Source organism: Thermobia domestica, chromosome 15, assembly GCF_964235325.1.
Source record: "Thermobia domestica chromosome 15, izTheDome1.hap1.1, whole genome shotgun sequence".
NCBI lineage: Eukaryota > Metazoa > Arthropoda > Insecta > Zygentoma > Lepismatidae > Thermobia > Thermobia domestica.
Window position 1 is genome coordinate 34,924,762 of NC_137468.1, and position 25,034 is coordinate 34,949,795.

The 25,034-nt window shown below is 37.5% G+C and overlaps 1 protein-coding gene across 13 annotated transcripts in view; it reads right to left on the reverse strand.

Moving 5' to 3' along the window:
* mmd (disintegrin and metalloproteinase domain-containing protein mind-meld) overlaps positions 1-25,034 on the reverse strand; it is a 750,004-nt gene that overhangs the window by 149,116 nt on the left and 575,854 nt on the right. For all 13 annotated transcript variants that reach the window (XM_081739572.1, XM_081739577.1, XM_081739571.1 and 10 more), the window contains exons 10-12: positions 4,816-4,985; positions 3,467-3,636; positions 353-520 (exon numbers count right to left, since the gene is read on the reverse strand). In XM_081739572.1, coding sequence (XP_081595698.1) covers positions 353-520; positions 3,467-3,636; positions 4,816-4,985 — 508 coding nt within the window. The remainder of the gene's footprint in view (positions 1-352; positions 521-3,466; positions 3,637-4,815; positions 4,986-25,034) is intronic.

The window sequence follows — 25,034 nt, forward strand, 5'->3', positions numbered from 1 at the left end:
TAATCAAATAAGTGTCCCAAGAATATATTCCATATCTATTCTAATCTCTATTAAAACCAGAAAACTATCACTTCCAGTTTCAATATTAGTTTAGAAAATATCATGCCATATAGACCAAACTTCTTTACATGGTGTACATTGCTATTTGGTATTATGTGAATAATCTTTAAATGCTACATACTAGCATTTTGATGAGCTGTAGTCGGTTAGCAACTTTCTGCCACTCATGTTCGCGAATTTCGCGCCAGAGATTCGTGTGTTATTCTATACGTACATACTGTATTAAATACCTGTACAATTTTCTTTCAATAGCTACAAATGGCTTGATCCATAAATAAAATAAACCACTTACTCTACAATTGTCACAGCACGGACCAGTGGCACACTCTGCTTCCGTTGTTAACTTGCAAGTGATCGGATCACAACATGGGTCCAATTCATGACATTCATCAATAGGGCCACAGTCACACTCTTCGCCTTCTTCTACTATCCTATTGCCACAGGATCGGAATTTCCCCACCTGAAAACAAGAATAGAACATTACTTCAGAACACACTTCACAAAAATATAGTTTCCTCTTATTACAAAATAAGAATTTATGAGAGCTCCCTCGTGGCTATAGGGGTTGGCGCAAGCACGGGATACCCGGGTTCGTTTTCAGGCTAAAGCTAATGTGTATCTGATTCCATATTTATAAGGAGAGATTGCAATGGTGATGTGGTATGAAAATATATTATGAAAATATTAAGTTGATGTGAGAGGTAAAAAGGAACAAAGTTTGTCGAGTAACCAGTGTTTGGAGAATAGTTCTAAGGTACAAAGTCATGTTGTCAACGGCTCGAGCGGCTCGGTTCACAGCTCAGCCACTATCGAGCCGAACGGAGAAGTGAGTCGAGTCTGCAGCTCACCCAACCGAGCCGGTTCGAGCTGGACCGAACCGAGCCAAGCCGATGGCTCACCCCAATCGAGCCGGTTCAAGCCGATGGCTCACCTGAGTCGAGCCGAACCAAGCCGATGGCTTACCTTAGCCGAGGCCAACCGAGCCGATTTCTCCTCACAACCGAGCCGGCTCTAGCTGATGGATCACCTGTGCCGAGCCGAACCGAGCCAGTGGCTCATCGCAACCGAGCCGAACCGAGCCTAGCCGGTTGACATCACTAGCTAAGGGGACTTTTTCAAAAAGTACTCTTTTCCAGACTGTAAGTAGTGTAGGACATTTGCTTAAAATTGCTCCAGTGTTCCAAACTCATGCTGAAACACACATATATACATATATTTTATATATATATATATATATATATATATATATATATATATATATATATATATATATATATATATATATATATATATATATATATATAAACACAGATAAGGAACGACTCAGCTCACGGCTGAGTAACCATCGAGCCGAACCGAGAAGTGAGCCGAGCCAACAGCTCACTCAATCGAGCCAGCTCGAGACCTCGGCTCAGTTGGGCCGAACCAAGCCGAGCCGATGGCTCACCCCAACCGTGCTGGCTCGAGCTGATGGCTCACCTGAGCTGAACCGAACCGAGTCGATGGCTTATTTCAACCGAGCCGGATCGAGTCAATGACTCACCTGAGTCGAGCCGAACCGAGCCGATGTTTCAGCTCAACCAAGCCGGCTCGAGACGATGCCTCGCGTGAGCCGAGCCGGTGGCTCATTCCAATCGAGCCGGCTCGAGTTGTTGGCTCAGTTGAACGGAGCCGAGACGAGCCGGAGCTCGAGCACTTGGCCGGGGATTACTCCGGGCACTAGAGGACAGTGGTTTGATGCATGTATGTATATGATCTTAATGCGCATTCTTCTCATCTTTTTCCAACCTGCAGAAGTAGTCAGTAACCGGCAGATCACCAATGAGTGAGGAAGCGTCACAATTTACTTTTTGACAAAATTACTAAAACACTCTAACAACTCTACTGCATTATATTTTGTGTCAACCTTGGAGAATCCCAAGTGGAAACGATCTAAAGATGCGAGAAACCTTCAGAGACGAACAATTTGATACAGACCTTCCTGGTCAAACACAGCATCATCTGCACTGAGAAAAATGATTGGATTCAAACGTTACCACGCGGTGTGGTTAGAAAGTTTGAAACCAAATTGGGTTGTTTGGGAACGATGGATGGTCACTTGCAACCCAACTGCATTAACCGTAAAATGACTATATGTCGCTGTAGAATATTTTTAACCAACACTTGAGTCACACCCAGTTAACGGAAAGTGTCATGATGGGTAAAACATATAGTCATTTTACGGTTAATGCAGTTGGGTTGCAAGTGATCATTTAGCGGTTGGGAAGCTGATCTACGTGAACAATTTAGTACTGCAAAAATTATAACACATGTTTGTTATTTACTGTCTATTTAATCGAAATTATACAGTTATATCTTGACAGAGCACAGTTAACGGTTAATATGACATTGACTTTTTAACCCATTATTTTGTCACGTTTTAACTCCAGAGTGGTCAATTTTATTTGCACTTCCTTCCTTCTACAAGTGACCCCACAATGTGCTCATTTCTTACCCCACGCTTGTTCACTTTTAACTACACGTTTGGTCAAACGTATAACCGGGTTAATGGAATTTATACTTTGTTGGGTCATATTGTACGTCTACACCAATTTGGGTTAAACGTATTAACTAAAGCCTGTGACAAACATCTTGGCATTTCAGCTAAACGAATAAAACGGAAGCTCTGACGCGATGTTGCCGAATGCTAAGGGGTGTGGTTATGGCTAAGCAGACGAACTACAGCGCGATTAGGTGGCAAAGGATGGACGTGGATGTGTACAAAATAAACATGGCAATACCGCTGGCCTCTCACTTGCTAGCAGCGTTTAAAGAGAACTTGGAGCGCCGCCTTCAAATGTCAAAATGTTTGTCACGCCGTTTAGTTATGCGGTTTCACACCAGTTGGGTCGGCTGAACTTATTTCAACCCACTTTAAACGCTTGTTTTTTCTTTTAATGCACAAATAGGATCAATTTCAATCCCAGCATCTTTCTCAGTGTGTGTTTCGTTCGACTTCATGTGATTTTTGACTTTTCTGCAAGCTGAAGATGCCCCTGAAAGGAACTAGATTTCAATCCAGAGATGACATCATGTAGAATGCGGCAGACCAGCTGCTGCTTCCAATAGTGGGAGGGCCGTTGGGAGAAGTGTGTGACAACTCAAGAAGATTCTTTGAAGAAGATTAATGTAAGATTGTAGTATATGTGTGCTACCTGCGGTATCACAATTTGTTTTATGAGTAAAAATTAGATACTTTTTGAGCAGACTTCTTATACCATACTAGTAATATATTTAACGCTGAATCTATTCTTAGAATATGCAAATATTAAACTAATTTTGTGTATTTTGTGGATGGGTTGTTTTAGTTAGCGATACATATATACTATATATAAAAAATAAGATGAAGAAAATGTGTGATACTTACGCTAACCTCGTTGGGCTTATTCAATAAGCAGATCCCGTGGCCTATTCTAAGGGCGTCAATATAATCTGCAAGACTACATTCCGAAAATTTATAAGGCTGTACATTTTCTAACCCAACTATAGATTGAGCCATAATACATCCATGCCAGTCTCGACAGTAACATTCTTCACCTGAAATATTAAGAAACAAAAAATCATTATTTGATCGTGTAATCAACAATCAGTGTTGCTATTTTTTTAAAAAAGAAAATCGCTAAATGTAGGAGACTCGACTTTCAAGATAGCGACAAAAAGTTTCTTTCTGACTTACAAATGACAATTTGGTGACCTTTCTTACAAATTTAGTTACTTTTGTGCTGTGAACAACTTATCCTTCTATGATCAAGTACTATTAGTTCAAAGCAGGTTTTCTTTTTCTCTTTTAATCTGCACAAGATACGACCAAGTATACCAAGGACGATACACAATAGAAGATCTGCCTATACCTAGGTACAACAAAATCGTGAAACTATACGTCACAATTTCGCTACCCTTACTCTGCCTGCTCCTCCCAATAAGATCGCAATGTTTTGAGCCAACATTCATGGTGGAAACGAGAGTAGCCAATCAAACATGCCGATTCTCGGTTGTTTCTTGGCTTCACTGAGTTAATAGGATGAAGATACATATGGGCAGAACCTCTATTTTATAACATCCTTGAAGTATACAGTGTAACTGAACATCCAAAATATCGCTTTGATTCAGTGATGCCAACCTGAAACGGTACAAAATCCCATGTCGAGAGGGAAAATTCCCATTTTGCTCTTGAATTTCCCACGCTATTATTACTTATCAACAAAAATTCAAACCTTATAAAACATGAAAAGTGAACCTACTGTATATCGCTCAGTTTCTTCAATATGTGAGGGAATTATCCCTAAATTCAATCTTTCTACGTTTATCAAATGGTTTATGAACAAATATTTTCCTTAACTCAAAGAAACAATTAAAAGTATTTACGGAATGGAAAGAACCTAGACAAGCTTCATTCTCTAGCCATTACACTGTATCTCGAACGTTTTAGAAGTTAGTTGTTTCTCGTTTGGTACTTTACTTTCTCCTTCTTTTTTAAATTCACTATATTATCCAAACAGATGGTCCCAAGTGAGTTTTTCTTGTTTCAAAAATAAAGAAACATGTGTATGGTTCAAGTTACAGCGACCATGAGGAGTTAACGTTAATCTTTTATGCTGATCATGATTGGTTTGACATCAAAATCTTTCTTATATTTATCGTATTTTAATGACACATCTTGAACTTGTAATGCATTTGTTTTCAAGGAGCAACTACATATTAAGACAAGGTACTTACGTCCATCATCATGGCTCATTCCTATATTGTGTCCAATCATATGAGCCATTGTTCCTGCCAATAAATGGGGTTCATAAATATTGATATCTACACTAATTCCAACGGATTTGGCTGTACAAACGGTGTCTGGAACGGCCATTCCAGACTCCCCTCCTTGGAACGATTCACCACTGCAATGAAACAAATCATAATAGATAGGTTATTAGTAGATTGAAATAAAAACCTTTATATACAGGAGATATAAGACAAGTAATGTTTATCATTTAGGTAGAACATTCAACCATTTGGCCCGACTGTTTCCATGCTTTTGCCTTAATAATGATAGTAGGTCCTAGACCATTTCCTTCTGAGTAATTCAAATCATAAAAGATAGGTTATTAGTAGATAGAAGTAAAAACCTTTATAAACTACAGAAATGTACAGGAGATATAAGAGAAGTAATGCTTATCATTTGGGTAGAACATTCAACCATTTGGCCCGACTGTATCCGTGCTTTTGCCGTAATAATGATAGTAGGTCCTAGACCATTTCCTTCTGAGTAATTCAAATCATAAAAGATAGGTTATTAGTAGATAGAAGTAAAAACCTTTATAAACTACAGAAATGTACAGGAGATATAAGAGAAGTAATGCTTATCATTTGGGTAGAACATTCAACCATTTGGCCCGACTGTATCCGTGCTTTTGCCTTAATAATGATAGTACTCGTAGGTCCTAGACCATTTCCTTCTGAGTAATTCACTCGAGCTATATTCCTGTTTTCAAAGCAAAACTGAAGATAACACAGTGAAACTTTCCTTAACGGACATCTCATAATGTGGACAGTTTTTTTTTTCTTGTTCCAGCAAAATATATGTATTATTACGGGACAGAACACTCCCTTTTTACGGACATGGGCATTCTTCTTCTTCTTCTTCTTTTTTTTACCCCAAGATTGGTAATCTCTTTATCATGGACAGAATTATTCTGAGTCCATATGTATTTAACAAATAAAATACTTTCTGCAACTTGAAAAGAAATCTGTGATACAGGTCAGTAAGTTAGGCAGAAAATCCCTTCCCCACAAAATGTCTTTCATAACTCAATGACTCAGAAAACCATCACACACAACAATTACGAGCTGAACTTAAAAAAAAAAAAAAACTCTTTTCTCTGTTACCAATGCATTTCGAGTCATCATCATTATCATCATCATTATTGGCAGGTCATTTGCTGTAACTGAGAAGCTTCCATGCTCAACGGTCCTCAGCTAACCTCTTCGTCCTCACGTACGATTTCTCTGTTTTGATATCGTCCATTAATTGTAGTCTCCTTCGACATCTCCCTCTCTTTCCTGCCACCATACCTTCTAGCACAGCCCGTGATACAGCTCCTTCTTAGCCAATGTCCCAACCAGTTTCTCTTCTTTTTCTTAATAATATCTAAAAAAGTTATTTTCTCCCCTACCATTTCTAACACCCTCTCATTCGTTTTCCGATGATCTCAGCTAATTTTCCCCAATCTTCTCCACATCGACATTTCGAAAGCTTCAACTCGTTTTTCATCATTTATTGCATAATGTCCATGTTTCTGACCCATGCAGCACAATACTCCACGAAGTATTTTATAAATCTTTCTTTCGACTCTTTATTCAAGGTCCCACAAAAAGGTTTTTTTCTTCCTCCGAAAAGCGTCTTTCACCATTCCTATCTTTACTTTTACTTCATGTTCACATATTAAAAACATTTCCAGTATTTAATGATAATGTTGTACCCTCATACTGTTTTACACTTACTTTTGGTACAGTCCGCAGCAAAATACCTGCAACATGAGCATGTAAGTTTATTGTGAAACGACGAAGTCTTTTCCTCCAAAATAAGTGTTCAGGGGAGGACGCCGAGGTTTCTCCTGGCATGATTCGTGCCACTTAGACATTATATTGATTTCTTGCGCTGTTAGGCATAGTTTCACAATAAACTTTCATGCTCATGTTGCAGGTTTTTTGCTGCGGACTGTACAGTCAATAAGCGAATTAGCCTAAGGTACTTTTTTTCCTACAAAGATATGATATGTACTTACTACGCATAAACATATCCCCAGATATTCCCCTTATCCTCCTTTCCCTTAATGATCCCGAGTACGATTCCCGTGAGCAGCTCATGTGGTTTGGATCCCACATTAAGGCTGTAGGTACACGTTTCATATAGCCTCGGTGCTGAAGGAGACGTTAAATTCCTTCTTCCAATAATTCAAAGACTGAGTACAGATCATTAATATTTGCTTATCGTTTTACATTTATAAATAGTGCATTTACTGTATACTGCTTACGGTTATCGCATTGTGGGTAGACCTAGGTAAATTTGTATAATTTCTTTGTAACGGACACTTCTCATTTACGTACAAACATTCACATCCCTTTAACGTCCTTTATTCAGAGATTTCACTGTATTAACATTTAGAGAATATAAGCTCCACCTTTTCTCGTATAAAAGCGCACTGAAGGGAAAACGTTGTTCGGGCCCCATATTAATAAAATTACCTACAATAATCTTGAATTTACAAAGTATTGATTTAAATGGAGACGGGTTCGATTAAAGTTTTCATTGTGACCACTATTTTAGTGCACTTGAGTACCACAGAACTTTTGGTAAAATTTGAAATACGTCATTTTGCAATAAATAACATTTGACGGATGTTCGTATACTGGGGGTCATATGTCTTGCAATATTCTGGTACACAACATACTTGTATTTATTATAGTACAACAAAGGCAAGTTAACATTCAAAGTATATCACGTCTTGTCCTCAGAGGCAAAGAAGTACTTAATAACGTCTGATACGTAAACTATTACTGTGCGAGTTCAAACTCGGGCATAAGCTCAATGCTGGTTCCACCTCCTTCTGGTTCATGAATCATTGTAATTTCAGGAAGTATGCCTTGGACCGAAACAGGTACTAATCCAAAGGGGCAAGGTTTGAACTATATGCTGGGTGTTGTATCAGTTTGATGCCATCAAGTTCCTGAATCTTTTGTTGTCTTTTTTTGAGTTGAGCGAGATTTTGTGTTATCCTGTTATATCAGAGCGCTGTTTCGGTCTAACATTTTTGACGCAGTGCAGCGTACCAATCTCCAATTATTCGGAATAAAGGTTGGTATTGATGGTACGACCATTAGGAAGTGAATTACTCCTCGTAGTTCCACCACACAGAGTATCACTTTATGCTTGAAACGACCGTTTCACGAGCTGGTTCTGGAAGTTGATCTTTGCTCAACCACTGTTCTTGTCCATTCCGATTTCAGAAAAATCACTTACGTTTCGGCGCATGTACAACAATATTGTATATCTGTGCAATAAATTACTTCCATTTTCTTGTAGTTATTTTGGACAACGGTTCTTAAAAGTGCACAATTGTTTTGATAATAATAATAAGAAGAAATGGAGAATATATGTTGATTTTATATTAATAACCAGGTAGTGTGAGTTGTTAAAAAGAAGATAGCTATTTTGCTTGGTTGCTATGACAACATAACAATAATTTTCATGAAGGTTTTGAGAAAAAAAGTTTATGGTGTTCTGCATTTAATGTGTCTAATTCTCAATGCATGCAATCAGTAGTTTTTACAAGTACAGGTAAATAAAATTAAGATGTTTAGCCGAGTTGACTTATATTGCAATTCGGACTGCGGACATATATAACGAAATATAAAATATAAACGTCATTTATCGTTATACATGTGACAATCCGTTTTAGGAAAAGGACATCACGTAGATTTTGCAGCAGTTGTCGGCACACATCCATTCTCCTCTGGGCCTGATTGAGGTCAACTCATGTGGCACAATGAGGCAGTTCATGATGGATTTCTTGAGCTCGTGAAGGTAACATACTACAGTGAACAGGGTCATGCCAAGTTAGTTTGACAATTTCCGTATACTGGTGGATGGATTTCCCTCAATTGCGTGTTATATGACAGAATCTATACACTGTGGTGGTCAGACTTTGATTCCTCCTCTTTCGCACGGCAAATGTTTTGAGTTCCTGGTGCAGTGTTATGCCTGAGTTTGTCTTTCGCACGGCAAATCTTTTGAGTTCCTGGCGCAGTGTTATGCCCGAGTTTGTCTTTCGCATGGCAAATGTTTTGAGTTCCTGGCGCAGTGTTATGCCCGAGTTTGTATTCACACAGTAATAGTTTACGTATCAGACATTATTAAGTACTCATCATCACTGTCAGTAAACAGTGACTAAAGATACTACCTCTTGGGCCACTTACCTACCCAATTCTTGTACTTACAGTCGATCATGGCGTCTAAATACGCCTGCTGTTTGGGCTGTCAAAGTATTGCAAGTCTTATGACTCGTACTTGTATACACAAACCGGCCGCTAATTGTCTGAAGGAAGAAAAGCTTATTGTTTGGATTGGAGTTTTAGCATCCATTTCAACACCGAGGCTATATGGAGACGTAGAGCTGCACTTGAAGGGGGAATTCGAACCACCCGTAATGTATCAACAATTTTAAAAGTTTTTTTCTCCTGTAAACGAAGAACTCGATACTAGACTACCGGGGAGAACTGAGGAAAAACTCATGTACGTGCACGAAGATACCCCATTCCTCCTCAGCAGAGTCCTTCGTTTTACATTTGATTCCACGGGAAAAGAAAATAAAGCTGGATCTCTATATTATATGCTAAAACTTTAACAGTTCACTGCATTATGTTTCCTATAACTGAGCCAAATTTAAACAAACAAACAAAAATCAACTTTTTAAAAAATATGATTCTATGCCAAAAAGGCACTCTATGCTTTCAATGGGTAAAATCTATCGTAAACTATGATACTAAAAACTACAGCACATAAACACCAATTTATGGTGTGGTTATTTATTTTTATATTTCTTTGTACGAACAAAAAGGAAGTAAAAGCAACACGAACCATAGAAACATAAACGCTCAAATAGCCCAACAAAAATTGCATTTATGTATAAAAATAATTTATAATTATCCTTGAGAACTATATTTTTCCATTTTGTCGTTGGTCTCTCTTTTTTTCTTCTAAAGCCATTTTAGAGATCAATTGTACATTTTAACCATCTAATTGCAATAATATAGTTCCAAGGGCGGCGCGTAGGGAGTCCGTGACGGAAGAAGCGTACCAGGAGCCAGAGGGGTAAGGGAAACGATGGAAAGTAAAGAGAATTTCTGTTCCAATAAATTTCGATTCAGAACTAGAACGAATAAATAAATAATAAAGAAAAAAAGGAGCTAGAGAAAAAAAAAAACAGCCCAATGCAATATGTCAGCTTCATACTTCATAAAATTGTTCAAAGGATTTAGTGAGTTTCGGAAACCTTTTAAATAAATGGAGTTGGCAAGGTTCCCTTTTTTTTAAAAAAAAAAAAGAGGAAGAAAAAGAAAAGATAAAATTATAAAGAAAAGATAGGAAAAAAAGGGGCAAAGTTTTGGTACCAGTAGAGATGTGCTATTTCACCCAAGTTTTACTTTCTCTTTCACCAACCGACAGGTTTTCCGTACTTTCCCAGAACTTTAGATCTAAAAAGATAGGTCTTTTTAATAGTTAAGCTGTATTTTTTAATGTTTGTTGGCAACACTGTTTGGAAAGAAAGCGTACGATATTCTAACGTAAGCTTTTTCAGATTAAAAAAAAGTGTTGATTCTTAAAATGATTTGTCCTTTAATATAATTTGTGTCAAGGTACCAACATTAGGGTTCCTGTACTGCGTGAAAACTTGACTAATGTTATATATATGCTGTTGAACGTGAACAGTTTAGGTTCATATTCAAGATGAACCGAGGTTGCTAATAAATCCTGGTGAATGATATTGAAACTTGGTGAATACTTTGAAACCATATTCATGAGATTTTTTTTATCAGTGTCTGAAGTTTCTATTTTGCCATAGTGAATATCCAGAGTGAGTAGGAGTTACTTTAGTGAGTATTGAGTTACCATAATGAGTAGCCACAGTGAGTAGTGAGTTGTACAACGATAATGTATATCTTATGTACTTTTAAGTATCATTTTTGTTTACGGGCAAAATGAGCTATTTAGAAAGGCACAAGCTATCAACGAAGAAGAAGAAGAAGAAGAAGAAATTATATAAAGAAATAATTTAAATTTGTATTATATTGAGATTTTGCAAGGATCTTATAAAATAGAGGATCTGCCCATATGTATCTTCATGCTATTAAATGAATGAAGCCAAAAAACAATCGAGCATCGGCACGTCTGATTGGTTACTCTCGTTTCCGCTATCGTCTGATTGGCTACTTTCGTTTCCGCCATGATTCTTGGCCCAAAACATTGCGATCCTATTGGGCGGAGTGGGCAAAGTAGGGGTGGTGAAACTGTGACGTATGGCTTCGAAGATTTTGTTGTAAGGGCGGATCCTCTATTTTATAAGATCCTTGAGATTTTGTCTGTTATCGTTGCTATGACGATCTGTTTACTTGTTTTAATGTCATTGCTATAGTAACTAGAAATGTAACGAGAAACCATCTTGTGTAAGCTGAATGTACAATATTTTAAGATGTCGAACAAGTTATACGTTGAAGGGCAATAATATATATTTGAAATGCATTATTGCGTTGAATTATTCCAGTTAATCTCGTGTATTGTACAAACATTTAGAATCAGGGCATATTAACTTATTTCACGACAGAATTAGCGTTAACAGTTGCCACAGTGAGTTGCTATATAATGAGTTGTCATAGTGTGTAGCCATAGTGAGAACATTCGATCATAGCGCTAGCAAAATGTGCCACGTTTGGATACATTCACTATTGGCACAACCATACTTCAAAGACTCTACCTTTGAGATAATTTTCTCATGATCCCCTTGAACGGATAAATTTTGAAATAATTATTTATATACAGTAGAGCGTCGATTATCCGAACGTCGGTCAACCGAACGACCGCTTAACCGAACTGTGTACTCGCTCGCACCTGTTACTCTCCCACCCTACCGTCCATCATCCCCCTACTCCCAAACCAAGTTTCCCACAGTAGTCACCGCACTGAGCCACCGCTGGCGGAACATTGCTTCTAATGGGGCCTTCATAAGGCGCTGCTGACCGGCCAAGCCGCCAGTCGCTGTGTTTCAACAATCAGCACACTTCTGTCGGTTTGGCACTGGCTGTAGAAGTACAGTACAGTTCGATTATCCGAACAAACCAGTTTTCCGAACACCCATGTCCCCCAATTACTTCGGATAATCGACGCTCTACTGTATTTAATTCAGTATCTTCAAATTAGTAGAAATGAATTAGAAAAATATTCAAGTGTGGACACTTTTTTTTTTTTTTTAACCAGTACCATGATTGGATGATTTTTTTGTTTTCGAATTTTCTTTTCCAGTATGGATGCTATACGAAACAAAACATTCAGTTTAACATGGAATTCGAATCATACGTAGTAGTTGAGTTCGTTCTTCTAGTAGCTGCCTTAACTTAGATTTTGGGGGAGATGTTATTCTAGTAATACTGTAATTTCTATGGATGGTAACACTGAAAATTTTTCAGGTTCATATTTTCTGCTGTAGAATAACATTATCTATGGTTATGGTAAGTTGCATTTCATTATCTCCTTTCACTTATGAAAAACAAGCAAAAGAAAAATGGTAAGTTTGTATTATTTTCAGTAAGTCAGAATAAGCTCCACCAGGAATAAAATTAAGTGAGCGCTAATTTGAGCTTATTTTCCCACGATAAGATTGAATGAGTTTACGTAAGCAATATTAGAAACCAACTTACCATATTAAGAATAACTGACAAGTGAGCACAAGTTTAAATACCTATATTTGAGATCATTCTTTTCCTCTAATAACGATCGAGGGGCCGCGGTGGCTCCGTGGTAGTGCGTTCACCTCTGGTACATGGGTTCCTGGGTTCAAACCCTGCTCCCGCCAAATGAAGTTTGTGGTCGGCAAACACCGTGCGCGTGAGTTTCCTCGGGAGTTTTCCCGTTTCTCCCACTTTTTTCATTCCACCATTTCATTCATTTCTCATCATCACCGTCTTCTTTAGCCTAGCCGGCGTAACCGTGGGAGGTAAAACTCAATGATTTCATTTCATTTCTAATGATGATCGAATGAAAACACATTTTTTATTGATTTTTTCGTGCTCGATGTCGCAGAAAGTTATAACAAAAAATAACACTTAAATATGTACTTGGATTTGCCTACCTCTAAGGATGAAAGTAATTTTGTTAAGTAAAAATCTTGTTGTTTGCACAATTTCACGAAAGATATATAGATAGGACAAGAAGACGAAACAAGATGAAGGAAGAAAGGGTAGTAAGGTCAACCTTCTAAACAGCTTGACACACTTTACGTAGTGAACTGACACTTCCCGAAGGGATTTTCTCTAAGAATTCCCCTGAGTATACACTCCACAACTTTCCCTCCACCCTGGCATCCGATAAACTTCAGTGACAATTGGAAGCTGAAGTAGAGGAAGGGTTTTACTAATTTCCAAAAGTTGGTCTTTTAGCTCGTTGCTTAAGAAAAGGGGGAAAAAAATAAAAGTTCCCTTCGCTACCCTTTACCCTAAAGACGTAACGCAAAGGGGAACAGGAAAGAGGAAGAAGTGAAAGGGTTGAACAGGAGATAAGAGAAAAAAAATATTGAAAGAAATAAGGACAGTTCCCCTAGGAATACTGCCAGAATGAACTGTATTCAATCTTTTTTTTTTTTCCCCTCAAGTGTTCGGAGAAAGTTTTGCTTTTCCTTAACTGACCGTTAACGACCAGAAACTTGGAATCGAGTTGAAGTAGGAATAAATTTAGCAAGTTAGCTTTATATTTTAGCCTTTCAATTCGTATACATTGCATTTGTGCAGATGCTGGCTGGTATTTCTTTTATTATTATTATTATTTTTATTATTATTTTCCTGCTTCTTTTCACAACATACAAAATAAATTTGTTTTCTTTTATTTTTTTTTTTAAATTCATATATTTTGCCTTCTTAGAAACCAGAATTAACAAGTATCTACTATTTCTGTTAAAATTCCAATAATGGATTATTGGAATAAAAATCATTATTCGAGTAATGATAACGAATAACGAATAATTATTGAAATTATGAATTATTATTCGAATAACGGATTCATTGAGCATTCAAATAAAGTTCGTTCAAAAATCTCCCCCTCACCGTCCCCAAGTTGCAGAGCTGAATTTGGATTTAAACTGCATCGGAAGTGTCACTGTTCATCTCAGCGATCCCGAAAACTATGTATTCGGCACTAATACTAGTCTTTTTCGATCATTTTCATATATCTACCCTCCCTCTCCTTCAAGTTACGGGTCTAAATTTGGCCTTAAACGGATCGAAAGTGTCACTGTTCATCTCAGCAATTCCGAAAACTATGGATTCGACACTAATACCGGTCACCGCTAAGTTGCACGGTCAAATGAATGATATAAATCATCCTGAGCTCGAACCTAATCCATGTTGAATTTGATCGAGATTGGTCGGGTGGTTCAAGAGTTATTAAGTTTTATTTATTTTTATATGCCTCCCCCTTTCCTACGTTGTACTGTCAAAGTGAATAATAGAAACCATCCAGGCTCGAACCTCATCCATGTTAAAAATTTGATCGAGATCGGCCGGGTCGTACACGGAGAAAAATGCATAATCCAGTCGGAATGTAAATGCTGTTTTTACCAGGTTACGCGCGTCACCACATTAAGTAATGTTGTTTCATCAGTAGTACGATCTACACCACCGTCCAGCGAAAATTTTGTATTGTGGGACCACCATTTCAAATCTAGAATTAACGCCATACCCATTCCGACGGTGGTAACTTAGGTATATAATGTTGTTACTACCTTCCTACGAGTGTCCCCTCTAGGTTCTTTCTAAATCTGTGACTCCCTACCTTACGAAAGTAATAGTTTTTAACACGAAATCAATCATGTGAATAAAATTATCCAATCACAGAGAGTCTAGTTCGACGCCGAACTCCAGACTTGGCATGGTGTTCCCACCTGCTGTACTTTTTACATGAAATTACATTACTTAAGGAACGCACTCGCGTAAATACGATGTATCCACACGGAAATCCTAGTCCTTTTTTTCTCAGTATACAAGAGTTATTAAGTTTCATTTATTTTTATATACGTCCCTCTCCCTCCCCTACGTTTTACCGTTAAAGTTAAATGATAAAATCTATCCTAGGCCCGAACCTCATCTATGTCGAAATTTTGATCGAGATCGGTCGGGTGGTTCAAGAGTTATTAAATCACAAACGTAATCACTTTAATTTTTATATATACACAGATAGATATACATAATTTTTCAGTTTCAAATACTTATCACTGCTAGTTCGATTTCGCAGACATTAAACTTCTGTCTTTTTCCAATGTTAGGAAATACAACATCTGTCCAGAAAGTTCGGTGAATTATGTCATATTGCTTTTGGTTATAAGAGTGAGTCACTGCCGCATTCCGCATAGGACAGGTCACGACATGTCTGAACAAGTTCCCGAGCAGCGGCGCTGCGAGTGTGCTTACCGTATGTAAACAGAACACATTGTAGAATGAAGGTGGAGCACGAGCGGTCGAAACCAAAAATTGGAGCAGCGAACGAATATCCTGTTCTTCAAATTTTTTGAAAATCAGCGAAAAAAACTCATGAAATGCTGACAACAGTTTACGAAGAACGTGCTATCACCTTGAAGTGTGTTTATGAATGGTTTAAACGTTTCTGAGAAGAGTGGGAGTCCCGTGGGACATTGTGGAAAACGTTCCCCAAACCGGCCAGCCTGCAACTGCATGTACAGTGAACAGCGTACAGAAAGTGAAGGAACTTTTGACTCAGGATCGTCGTGCGGCAGTGTGAATGATAGCAGAGGGAGCAGGATTTGGTAGTGAGACAGCCCACCTCAAAGTGACCAAGGATTTGGGTAAACGCATTTCTTTCTTTACAAAGTTGAAATCCATCAATCAGAGGTGGGGTAAAAAAAAAAAAAAGGTAAAATGAACCCCATGTTGCAGTTGATGAAATGCCATCTTTTTTCTGATATCGCGGGCACAATGACCATCATATACACGTAATTTTACACTTATTCTATTTTTATAAAATGGTAATTCTAAAGTGCATTTTTGGTGCACATTTGGTCCATTTTCAGCTTTTAGATAATTTTTCCCCCAATTTTAGGCCATTTCTATAGTGAAATTTCCTAAGTTTCAGCAATTTTTCGTCATTTTTAGTATATTTCAGTGATGTTTCATTTTTATGTCACTCATTCATTTTTAATTTTGGCAAAGTGGATGAGATTTTGCACCGAAGTAAACACATTTCCTCATTAGATGAAAACTTATAACTTATAACAAAAGAAACTGAACTACAAACATTGATCTTTGTTCCTACTGTGTTGTCAAGACAATGGAGATGTACCGCAACCATATGTAAAGTAAGTGGAAAAACTTAAAAAGTTTTATTTTCATTAAATATTTTCAAAATTAATGTATGTGAAATGTTTTAAAAATAATTTCTGACATTTAAATTTCTTACTTTTTCAACGGTCTGTATTTTGGTGGAAAGAGGCAAGGCAAGGGCGCCCCCCAAAGCTCATGTGGGCCCCCTATTGTATTTATGAATATACAATATTTGGCATAATTTGAATGCAATTTGTCTTAAAATCCTGATATGTATATATATATATATATATATATATATATATATATACCTTCTGCATCTGAATGCCCCCCCCCCCCAAATTTACAGAGAAATCGGCGCCCTTGGAAAGAGGCAGCGTGTCCAGGAATTTCCCCTCCCCCTGATTTTCATTTTCTGATTTTTCATGTATAATTTGTTAACCATAAATAAATTAAAACCTAGTGATTTACGTGGGGGCATTATTTCTTTATCTTTGCAGTAACGCAAAGGACATGGAAACTCACCATGCTGCACAGTAGGCTGCGATGCGGGAAATAAAATATGTACATTTTACGCTGAATAATAATTTGCTGATATTTGCCTTAATCATGAAATTCTTTAAATTTATACGTGGGTTGTTCGATATATAAGTTTCTCTAAGCTGTAAAATATTTATATTTTAAGATACATTTGTAAAGTATACACACATGTGTAGGTTGTTCCTTCCTCACTTTTCCACATGAGCACCATTGAGATTCAGATATTTGTCTGACTGTTGAACCAATTTGTTCAAACCAAGGACGTTATAAAATAGAGGATCTGCCCATGTGTATCTTCATCCTATTAAATCGATGAAGCAAAAAACAACCGAGCTCGGCACATCTGATTGGCTACTTTCGTTTCTGCCATCGTCTGATTGGCTACTTTAGTTTCCGCCATGATTGTTGGCTCAAAACATTGCGATCCTATTGGGCGGAGTAGGCAGAGTAGGGGTGTGGAAACTGTGACGTATGGCTTCAAGATTTTTGTTGTAAGGGCAGATCCTCTGTTTTATAAGATCCTTGGTTCAAACCCTTTGCAAAAAATCAGGGCTCTAGAGACTTTCTATTTGATCTGTGCCCCTTCTGGCGCTGCAGTCGATTTGTGCTTTCCCGTACCCTCCCTCAAAAGAGGAGGGAGAAGTTGTTGCGGCCAAGATCTTTCAATTGTTAGATGCGGAAGCGTTGCCAAAATGAATTATTTCACGGACTTCGCGCTGTCCTCTATCTTGTTAGCCATTCTAAGTAGCCTACGATCTTCACTCGTCAAGACCAAATGATTGAATGACAAATTGGCAACACAGCGGAGGTCATTCACTTCTTTTCCCTAAGCAAAGGGAGAATTTCCTCCGTCAGAGAGTGGCAGGGGTGGGGCCCAAGTATAGTTCCTCACGCTACTATGATTGGCTACTTTCCGAGGGCATAGATGAGATAGACAGGCTCTAGCTAGTTTGCACTCTCCTATAGAGACCTGCATGGGCCGATTTTTTCGGCCCGAGCCCAATCCAGCCCGAATGTACCTAGCCACGGCCCAGCTCGGGCCCGAAAAGTTTTGGAGATTTTCGGCCCGAGCCCATCCCGGGCCCGATAACTTTTAAAAATTCTTGACCCAAGCTCGGCCCGGGCCCGATAAATTTTAAAAGTTTTTGCCCCGACCCCGGCCCGATAAATTTTTAAAAGGTTTAGCTTGAGCCCCAATCTTTCTCAAAATTTAGTATTAAACTTGACCTAATTCTCAGAAACATTTTCTAAACTCTGGTTCACAACCTGACGCTTGCATCCCAAATGGTACCATTGCCTCCTAGAACTTTGCTTGTCATCGAGAGAACAAAAATTCCATTTCCTGTAACATAAATCTAACTTAATTGATTTTTAGCATAAAGTGAAGATGGCAATATTGTTTAGCGATATGCAAAACTTTCCCACCCGTTCTTGTCATATTTTGGGTTCAGTGAAGGTCAAGGTCAGACTCAATTTATCGTATAATGCCTGCAATCCTCTATTGTGAAAGTGGAGCCGGTAAGCAACACAAACTGTAAATAGCTATTGCATTCTTTGTAACATTTTTCACGGGCACACTTCTTCAATGTTTGGTTTTATTTCAATTATCGTTTAACGAAAGTCAATAATTATTAAAGAATTGCAATTAATCGGCCTCAGCCCGGCCCGACGTGAAGAGAAATCAGTGTCAGCCTGCCCAAGCCCGGCCCATGCAGGTCTCTACTCTCCTAACATTCCACTTCTCTTCTTCATCTGTTTCGTAGCATTCGGTTTGTTTGCAGATTTTAACAACGGGAAAAGATGTTAAAGTAGTTCGGTGCTAAATTGAGGCTGCATAGAGTGGCGCAGCCGTTCCCACCCTAATTCTTCAATTTTGTCTTGTTTGCGTATTGAGTGGGGGATGGGGGGGTGGACGTTATGGTCAATAAATCTTAGGCTATTTGAGAAAGCGTTACCCCCTGTAGCGAACGCGGCTAAAGTGGCTATTCAGTAATTTTACTTTCACCAGAGTTATAAATCATACTGTGACCCAGCTAGGGTTTCCGGGTCTTTTTGCCAGGTCCAGGTGTGTAATAGTAGAGTTCCAATACTCTGCACAAACTATCTTCCAAGCAGCTGTTTCTTGTTACAATCCCTTTGCCTGGCAACACATCTTTCCTTTTTTTACCTTCCTTTTGAAATCTTTTAAACAGCAGGCGGTCTATTTTTCCAAACGCACCAAATACGCTCGAGCTGACGTTTTCTCCGCGTTTTTTATTGCTTTCGCGTTTGTGATTAGCCATCTACATTTAAATACATGGCCAGCATATTCCAAGCGTACACATGAGCAATAAATACGCTTTGCGATCGCCTCAAATAGCCGGGTACTAAGAAGCGACCAGGTCTCTTATGTCGAATTGCGTTTCTCTGAAGAAGAGTTCAGATTCGACATAAGCGACCTTGTCTCCTGTCATCTGGTGATGAAAAAGTGAAGCGAAATGTAAGGAGAGTGCTAAATAGCCAGTCTTGCTTTTTTTATTTTTCTTTCTTTCTTTCTTTTTCTTTTTTCTTTTCTTTTCTTTCTTTTTATTGCAAAGGGTTTGAAAAAAATTGGTGCAATGGTGAGACAAATGCCTGAATCTCAATCGGAATTACGTGGAGAGGTGAAGAAAGATCCATCTACTTATATATGCTTAATTTACAAATGTATCTTAAAAAATAATTTTTTTACAGCTTAGGGAAACTTATATAATGAACGACCCACGTATTTTATTTCGTTATTTCCATTTAAAAATCAAACTTACATATTTCAACTGAAGAAGCTATCTTATTTTTTTCTGGTATCGCGGACACGATGCCCCATCATTTGGTATGTTTATTGTATTCTTTCAATGATATTGTTCGAAATTTAATCGTCATTTTCACAATTTTTTAGATCATTTACCATGTTTTTAAAGGGCATTTTATAGGTCATATATATATCTATATTTTTTTAGGCCATGAACTTCAAGGAAATCAAACAAAATGTTTTTTTTAGTGGCTAAAAAAACTGTGATTTGCTGCCAATGATAAATGTCAGGTAGGGTTGTCAACTTTTGAATATCGGACACCCTCTTGGAGTACATTATATTCTTAAGATTGTGACATCATCGCTCCTCAAAAATGTGAACAACCTGAAAGTGGTTACTTCACATAAAGTTGAGCGTGTGAACAACCTGAAAGTGGTTACTTCACATAAAGTTGAGCGTGTGAACAACCTGAAAGTGGTTACTTCACATAAAGTTGAGCGTGTGAACAGCCTGAAAGTGGTTACTTCACATAAAGTTGAGCGTGTGAACAACCTGAAAGTGGTTACTTCACATAAAGTTGAGTGTGTGAACAACCTGAAAGTTGTTACTTCATATAAAGTTGAGCGTGTGAACAACCTGAAAGTGGTTACTTCACATAAAGTTGAGCGTGTGAACAACCTGAAAGTTGTTACTTCACATAAAGTTGAGCGTGTGAACAACCTGAAAGTTGTTACTTCACATAAAGTTGAGTGTGTGAACAACCTGAAAGTTGTTACTTCACATAAAGTTGAGCGTGTGAACAACCTGAAAGTGGTTATTTCACATAAAGTTGAGCGTGTGAACAACCTGAGAGTTGTTACTTCACATAAAGTTGAGCGTGTGAACAACCTGAGAGTGGTTACTTCACATAAAGTTGAGCGTGTGAACAACCTGAGAGTGGTTACTTCACATAAAGTTGAGCGTGTGAACAACCTGAAAGTGGTTACTTCACATAAAGTTGAGCGTGTGAACAACCTGAAAGTGGTTACTTCACATAAAATTGAGCGATTCGGAGTTCGAATTTAATATCTGTAGTTACTTTTGAAGCATTTATTGAACTTACTTATTCCAGTTTTGATCGAGTTGGCACATGTAATTTTTGTAGTCTATCATCAATAACACATCGTATTTAAAACAGAAAAGGAAATATAATTATGGTATGCACAAAATATACTTGAAAAATGCCTTACTAGCTTCGCTGGGACTGGTAATGTCTCATAATACCTACATACTTTTACTGGATGTGGAAGCATTATGTAACTGGAAGATATACCTGAGGATGAACCAGTGCTAGCTGCGCTCTTGAAAATGTACTTTTGTTGACCTTTAGCACTTTTGATGTTTCAAATATCTAGGATCAATATTTACAGAGGAAAATCATATTCATGGAGAAATTAAATGTCGACTTAAAGCAGAATTCGTGTTACTATTCAGTTCAAAATCTCTTGTCGTTGCGAATTCTGTCGAGGAATTTTAAGCTTAAAATATATAAAACGATAATCATGCCTGTTGTTCTGTATGGTTGCGAAACATGGTCACTTATTCTGAGGGAAGAACATAGACTGAAAGTATTTGAGAACAAGATCCTGAGACGAATATACGGATCCAAGAGGAACGGGAATGGGGAATGGGGGAAATTTCATAGCGAGGAACTACACAATTTATACGGTTTACCCAATATTGTTAGGGTCGTCAAGTCTAGGAGGCTTAGGTGGGCAGGTCATGTAGCTAGAATGGAAGAAAGTAGAAACGCTTTCAAAGTCTTGACTGGAAGACTAATCGGAAAACGACCATTAGGAAGACCTAGGCGCAGATGGGAGGACAATATTAAGATGGATCTCGCAGATATTAGAATACAAAGTAGAAACTGGATGCAGTTAGCTAAGGATAGAAGTCAGTGGAGAGCTTTTATGAACGAGGCATTGAACCTCCGGGTTCCATAGGCCATAGAGTTAGTTAGTTAGTTAGTTAGCACTTTTAATAAATTCAGTAAATTTTCTTGCCTTCAACTCCAGCAAATTTCGCGCACGACAGCTCGATATCAAAGTGAATTATAAGCTCTGCTTTAGCCATGTTCACCGATAAACACTCCAAAATAATCTGAATATATCAGGGAATAAGAGTAGTAAGAGGAAAAATTACCGGACATATAACGTCTTATTTTGAGGTCGTACCGGACACCAGACAAGGAGGTCACAAGCCGAACTGTCCGGTAAAATACCAGACGGTTGACAACCTAGTTCCAGATGACACTCACATTCTTAACAGTAACTATCTTTAATTATTTAAATATAATTATAATTATTTATATGAAGTACTCCTATTAATGATAACTATGACAAGAAAAACTTTTCTCTCTCTTTTTTTTTAAAGTTTTGTTCACATTTGGACAAACTTCAACATAATTATGAAGTGAAATCAGCTTACCGTTACCCCCTTAACCCGAAACTACGTTCCATTTCCCTTCTAGCTTTAAATTCTCGTTCTCCTTCTCTTTCCCTGTTGTATTCTGAATTCTTTTTTTAAAATTGTCTTTTGAAATTAAAATGAAATAGTTATTTGGTTAACACATTAATTATAACCCCAAGCTTTTCTCGATTATGCAATTTTCATTTTCCGTTTAAAAAAGGTATATATATATATATATATATATATATATATATATATATATATATATATATATATATATATATATATATATATATATATATATATAAACCGTTGTTAAAAACTGGACTTCAAAATAATTTCTTACCTTTTTTGTCTTGTTTCCTTTTTCTTTTCTTTTTGTCAATTGGTTAGAGGGGCGGGAATAAGAAAGACTAAAAAGAAGACGAAAGATGCTGCAACTCGAAGCTGCTTAACGAATTCATAAAAAAAAAAAAAAAAAAAAAAACGGGTCTGAGCTTTCAGCTTAAAATTGATTTGCATTCGAAATGGAGCGGAAAGGAATTTTTTCTCCCCTTTTTTCTGATATTTATTTTACCCATTTCCTTATAGCAGGCAATGAAGACAGTTTCACACTAAATGAGGAAAGGAATTGTTCAACGGTCTATGCATATAGTGAACCTGTTTAATTCGTTGTTGGGGCAAAGGGTGACAGGACAGGAAACAAAGAAGGGTTTGCAGAGGAACACCCAGTATACTCGAGCAACTATTATAGTTATCGCTTGCGCTCATTAAAACTGGTAAAAATTAAGAAAAGAAACATATATCAGAACTACTTCCAATCAGGGGCAAAAGTGGACCTGAAAAGGCAGGGGAACGCATGACTTCACACCGTACACAGTGTCTATCTTTACCCATTGTAATTTTTTAGAAAGTGGAGGGACTTCATAGTTGGAAGTGGGGGAACGTCGTTCCCTGCGTTCCTCTTACTTTTACCCACTGCCTATAGTTAAATACGTGTTTATGCAACTGACTGTTTATGTCAGGAATTTGTATTCAAACGAATTCTAAGATAAACATTTCTAGGTAGACCAGTAGCTAGCTCACCTAACTTTAGTGCACGGTATCTCGGGTTCGGTTCCCGGTGGCAGAACCTTGACATTTGAACGCTCTCCAATGATTTGGATTATTCCTTAAAATTATAGCTCATCATATACGATCTCGATGATGAAAAGGAACGACAAACTAAAAACCACTCAACCAACCGAATAAATATTTCTACACTGGGAAACCTATGCCTTATTCCCAACAGAACGAAGAAACTAATATTTCTGCTTCCGGACATTATAAAAATAAAATCCACTCTAAACATATTGAATAAGTGGAACTTGTAAAGATATATCCTTATGCTATTCGGGGTAGATCACTCACCGCTGGTGTAACAGGTCTTCGGTTCGACCTCAGGACATTTTCGTGTTCGTGTGTTTTCTCGAGGTTCTCCCGTTTCTTCCACATTCTCATGCTACTAGTTTTTTTAAAAGAAGCATTCATTTATCATCCATTTCACAGCCTAAAGGGCATGATCTTGACGTTAAAGTAAGGATTACATTTCATTTTCAAAGGCACCCTTCGTTATGCACCGTCTTCAGTAACAGTCATATAATTCTAAATTCTAGACTTTCCAGCGACTTTCGTTTCCTAGAAATAATTTTAATGATATTCTCGAACAACTCTTCAACTAACCATCATATACCAGTAGAAACACATTATAATCCACGAATGTTTGGGGAGAAAGTAACATAGAAGGGCAAAACAAGCGAAACAAAACCAGAGCGCTAGCGTATATAGCCGAATGTTCCGCCGCTAAACAATTGCACAGCTAATGTTCCATTAGTGGTGAAATAAAACACGGATGTTGAGTTTACGCAACCAGCGAACTTCAATCTTTTTCGCTAACAAATTGTTCATTTGTTTTCTGCTGTGATGAAAACATGGTAGCGTAGGTGAAAGTAAATTTACTAACATTTTTCGTGACAGATACCCACTTATGTGAACACATGTAGCTGTGTGTCCCTGAAATTTTTCATGGTATCTTCTAGGGATTTCTCTCCCCTCTAAATATAGATTTTCGTTCCCTTTGTTTGTCAATGTGTTTAAATTTACGTTAATAACTATGAAGTATCTGTGCACTTTTATAATCACTTTCAACCAGAAGCGGCTCTATAATGTAGTCACAAAGTCACGTGCCTTTGAGGTATCTGCACTGAAAAATTGATTGAATTTTTTGTTATATTGAAAACAAAATTTTATACGATTTTGCTTTCAAAATTAAGTAAAACTTGTGAAAATATATAGTGCAACTTATAGTATACTTTTTCGAATTCACAAGTAATCAAGAGTGTATACAGCATACGAGTGATTTGATTCTTGTTGTGATATGACATAATTTGCAATAAATTAAGAACAATTTTGAATTGAGTTTTTGCAAAACAAAAAAATATCAATGACAAAGTAAGCAAGAATTTTAGGACAATAAAAAAATGGATAAGAAAATTGCGATCTTGGCCAATAATTAGTTTTCGGATCAGAGGCCATAAAATTTTGAACGGCCCCTAAATCGGGTTTTCGATTTCTTCTGCAGAATAAGCACTGATAGTTTTGGTTTGGCTACACTATATGTAGTTCTACATATTTAAGGCCTACAAGAAAATTTTTGATTGAAATATCGGATCTTTTGATCCAAAAAGTATAAAAATAAAAGCAGAGATAAATAAATAAGATTAACATTTTATTCATACTTGTGCACAATGAAAGAAAACTAAAAACGGAGAGAGATCAATAGATTATCTTCCTGGGAAAATAGAAAGACAGAAAAAAAAAAAGACAACGAGATTTCAAGCTTGACTAATTTTAATTACTCTAAAGCCAAGTTATAGTCTACTTTTTCTATTCTTCCGCAAATCTCTTGTTCTGTTCGAATGTTCAGAGCTCATCTCATTTGTCAAAAGGAAAGATGGCGGAAATGGCCTTGACAATGTGCATAAAAACCAGAATGACCAGTGGAGCTCAATACACTTAATATTCTCCCGACAGAACGCACGGACAGGTGAAATT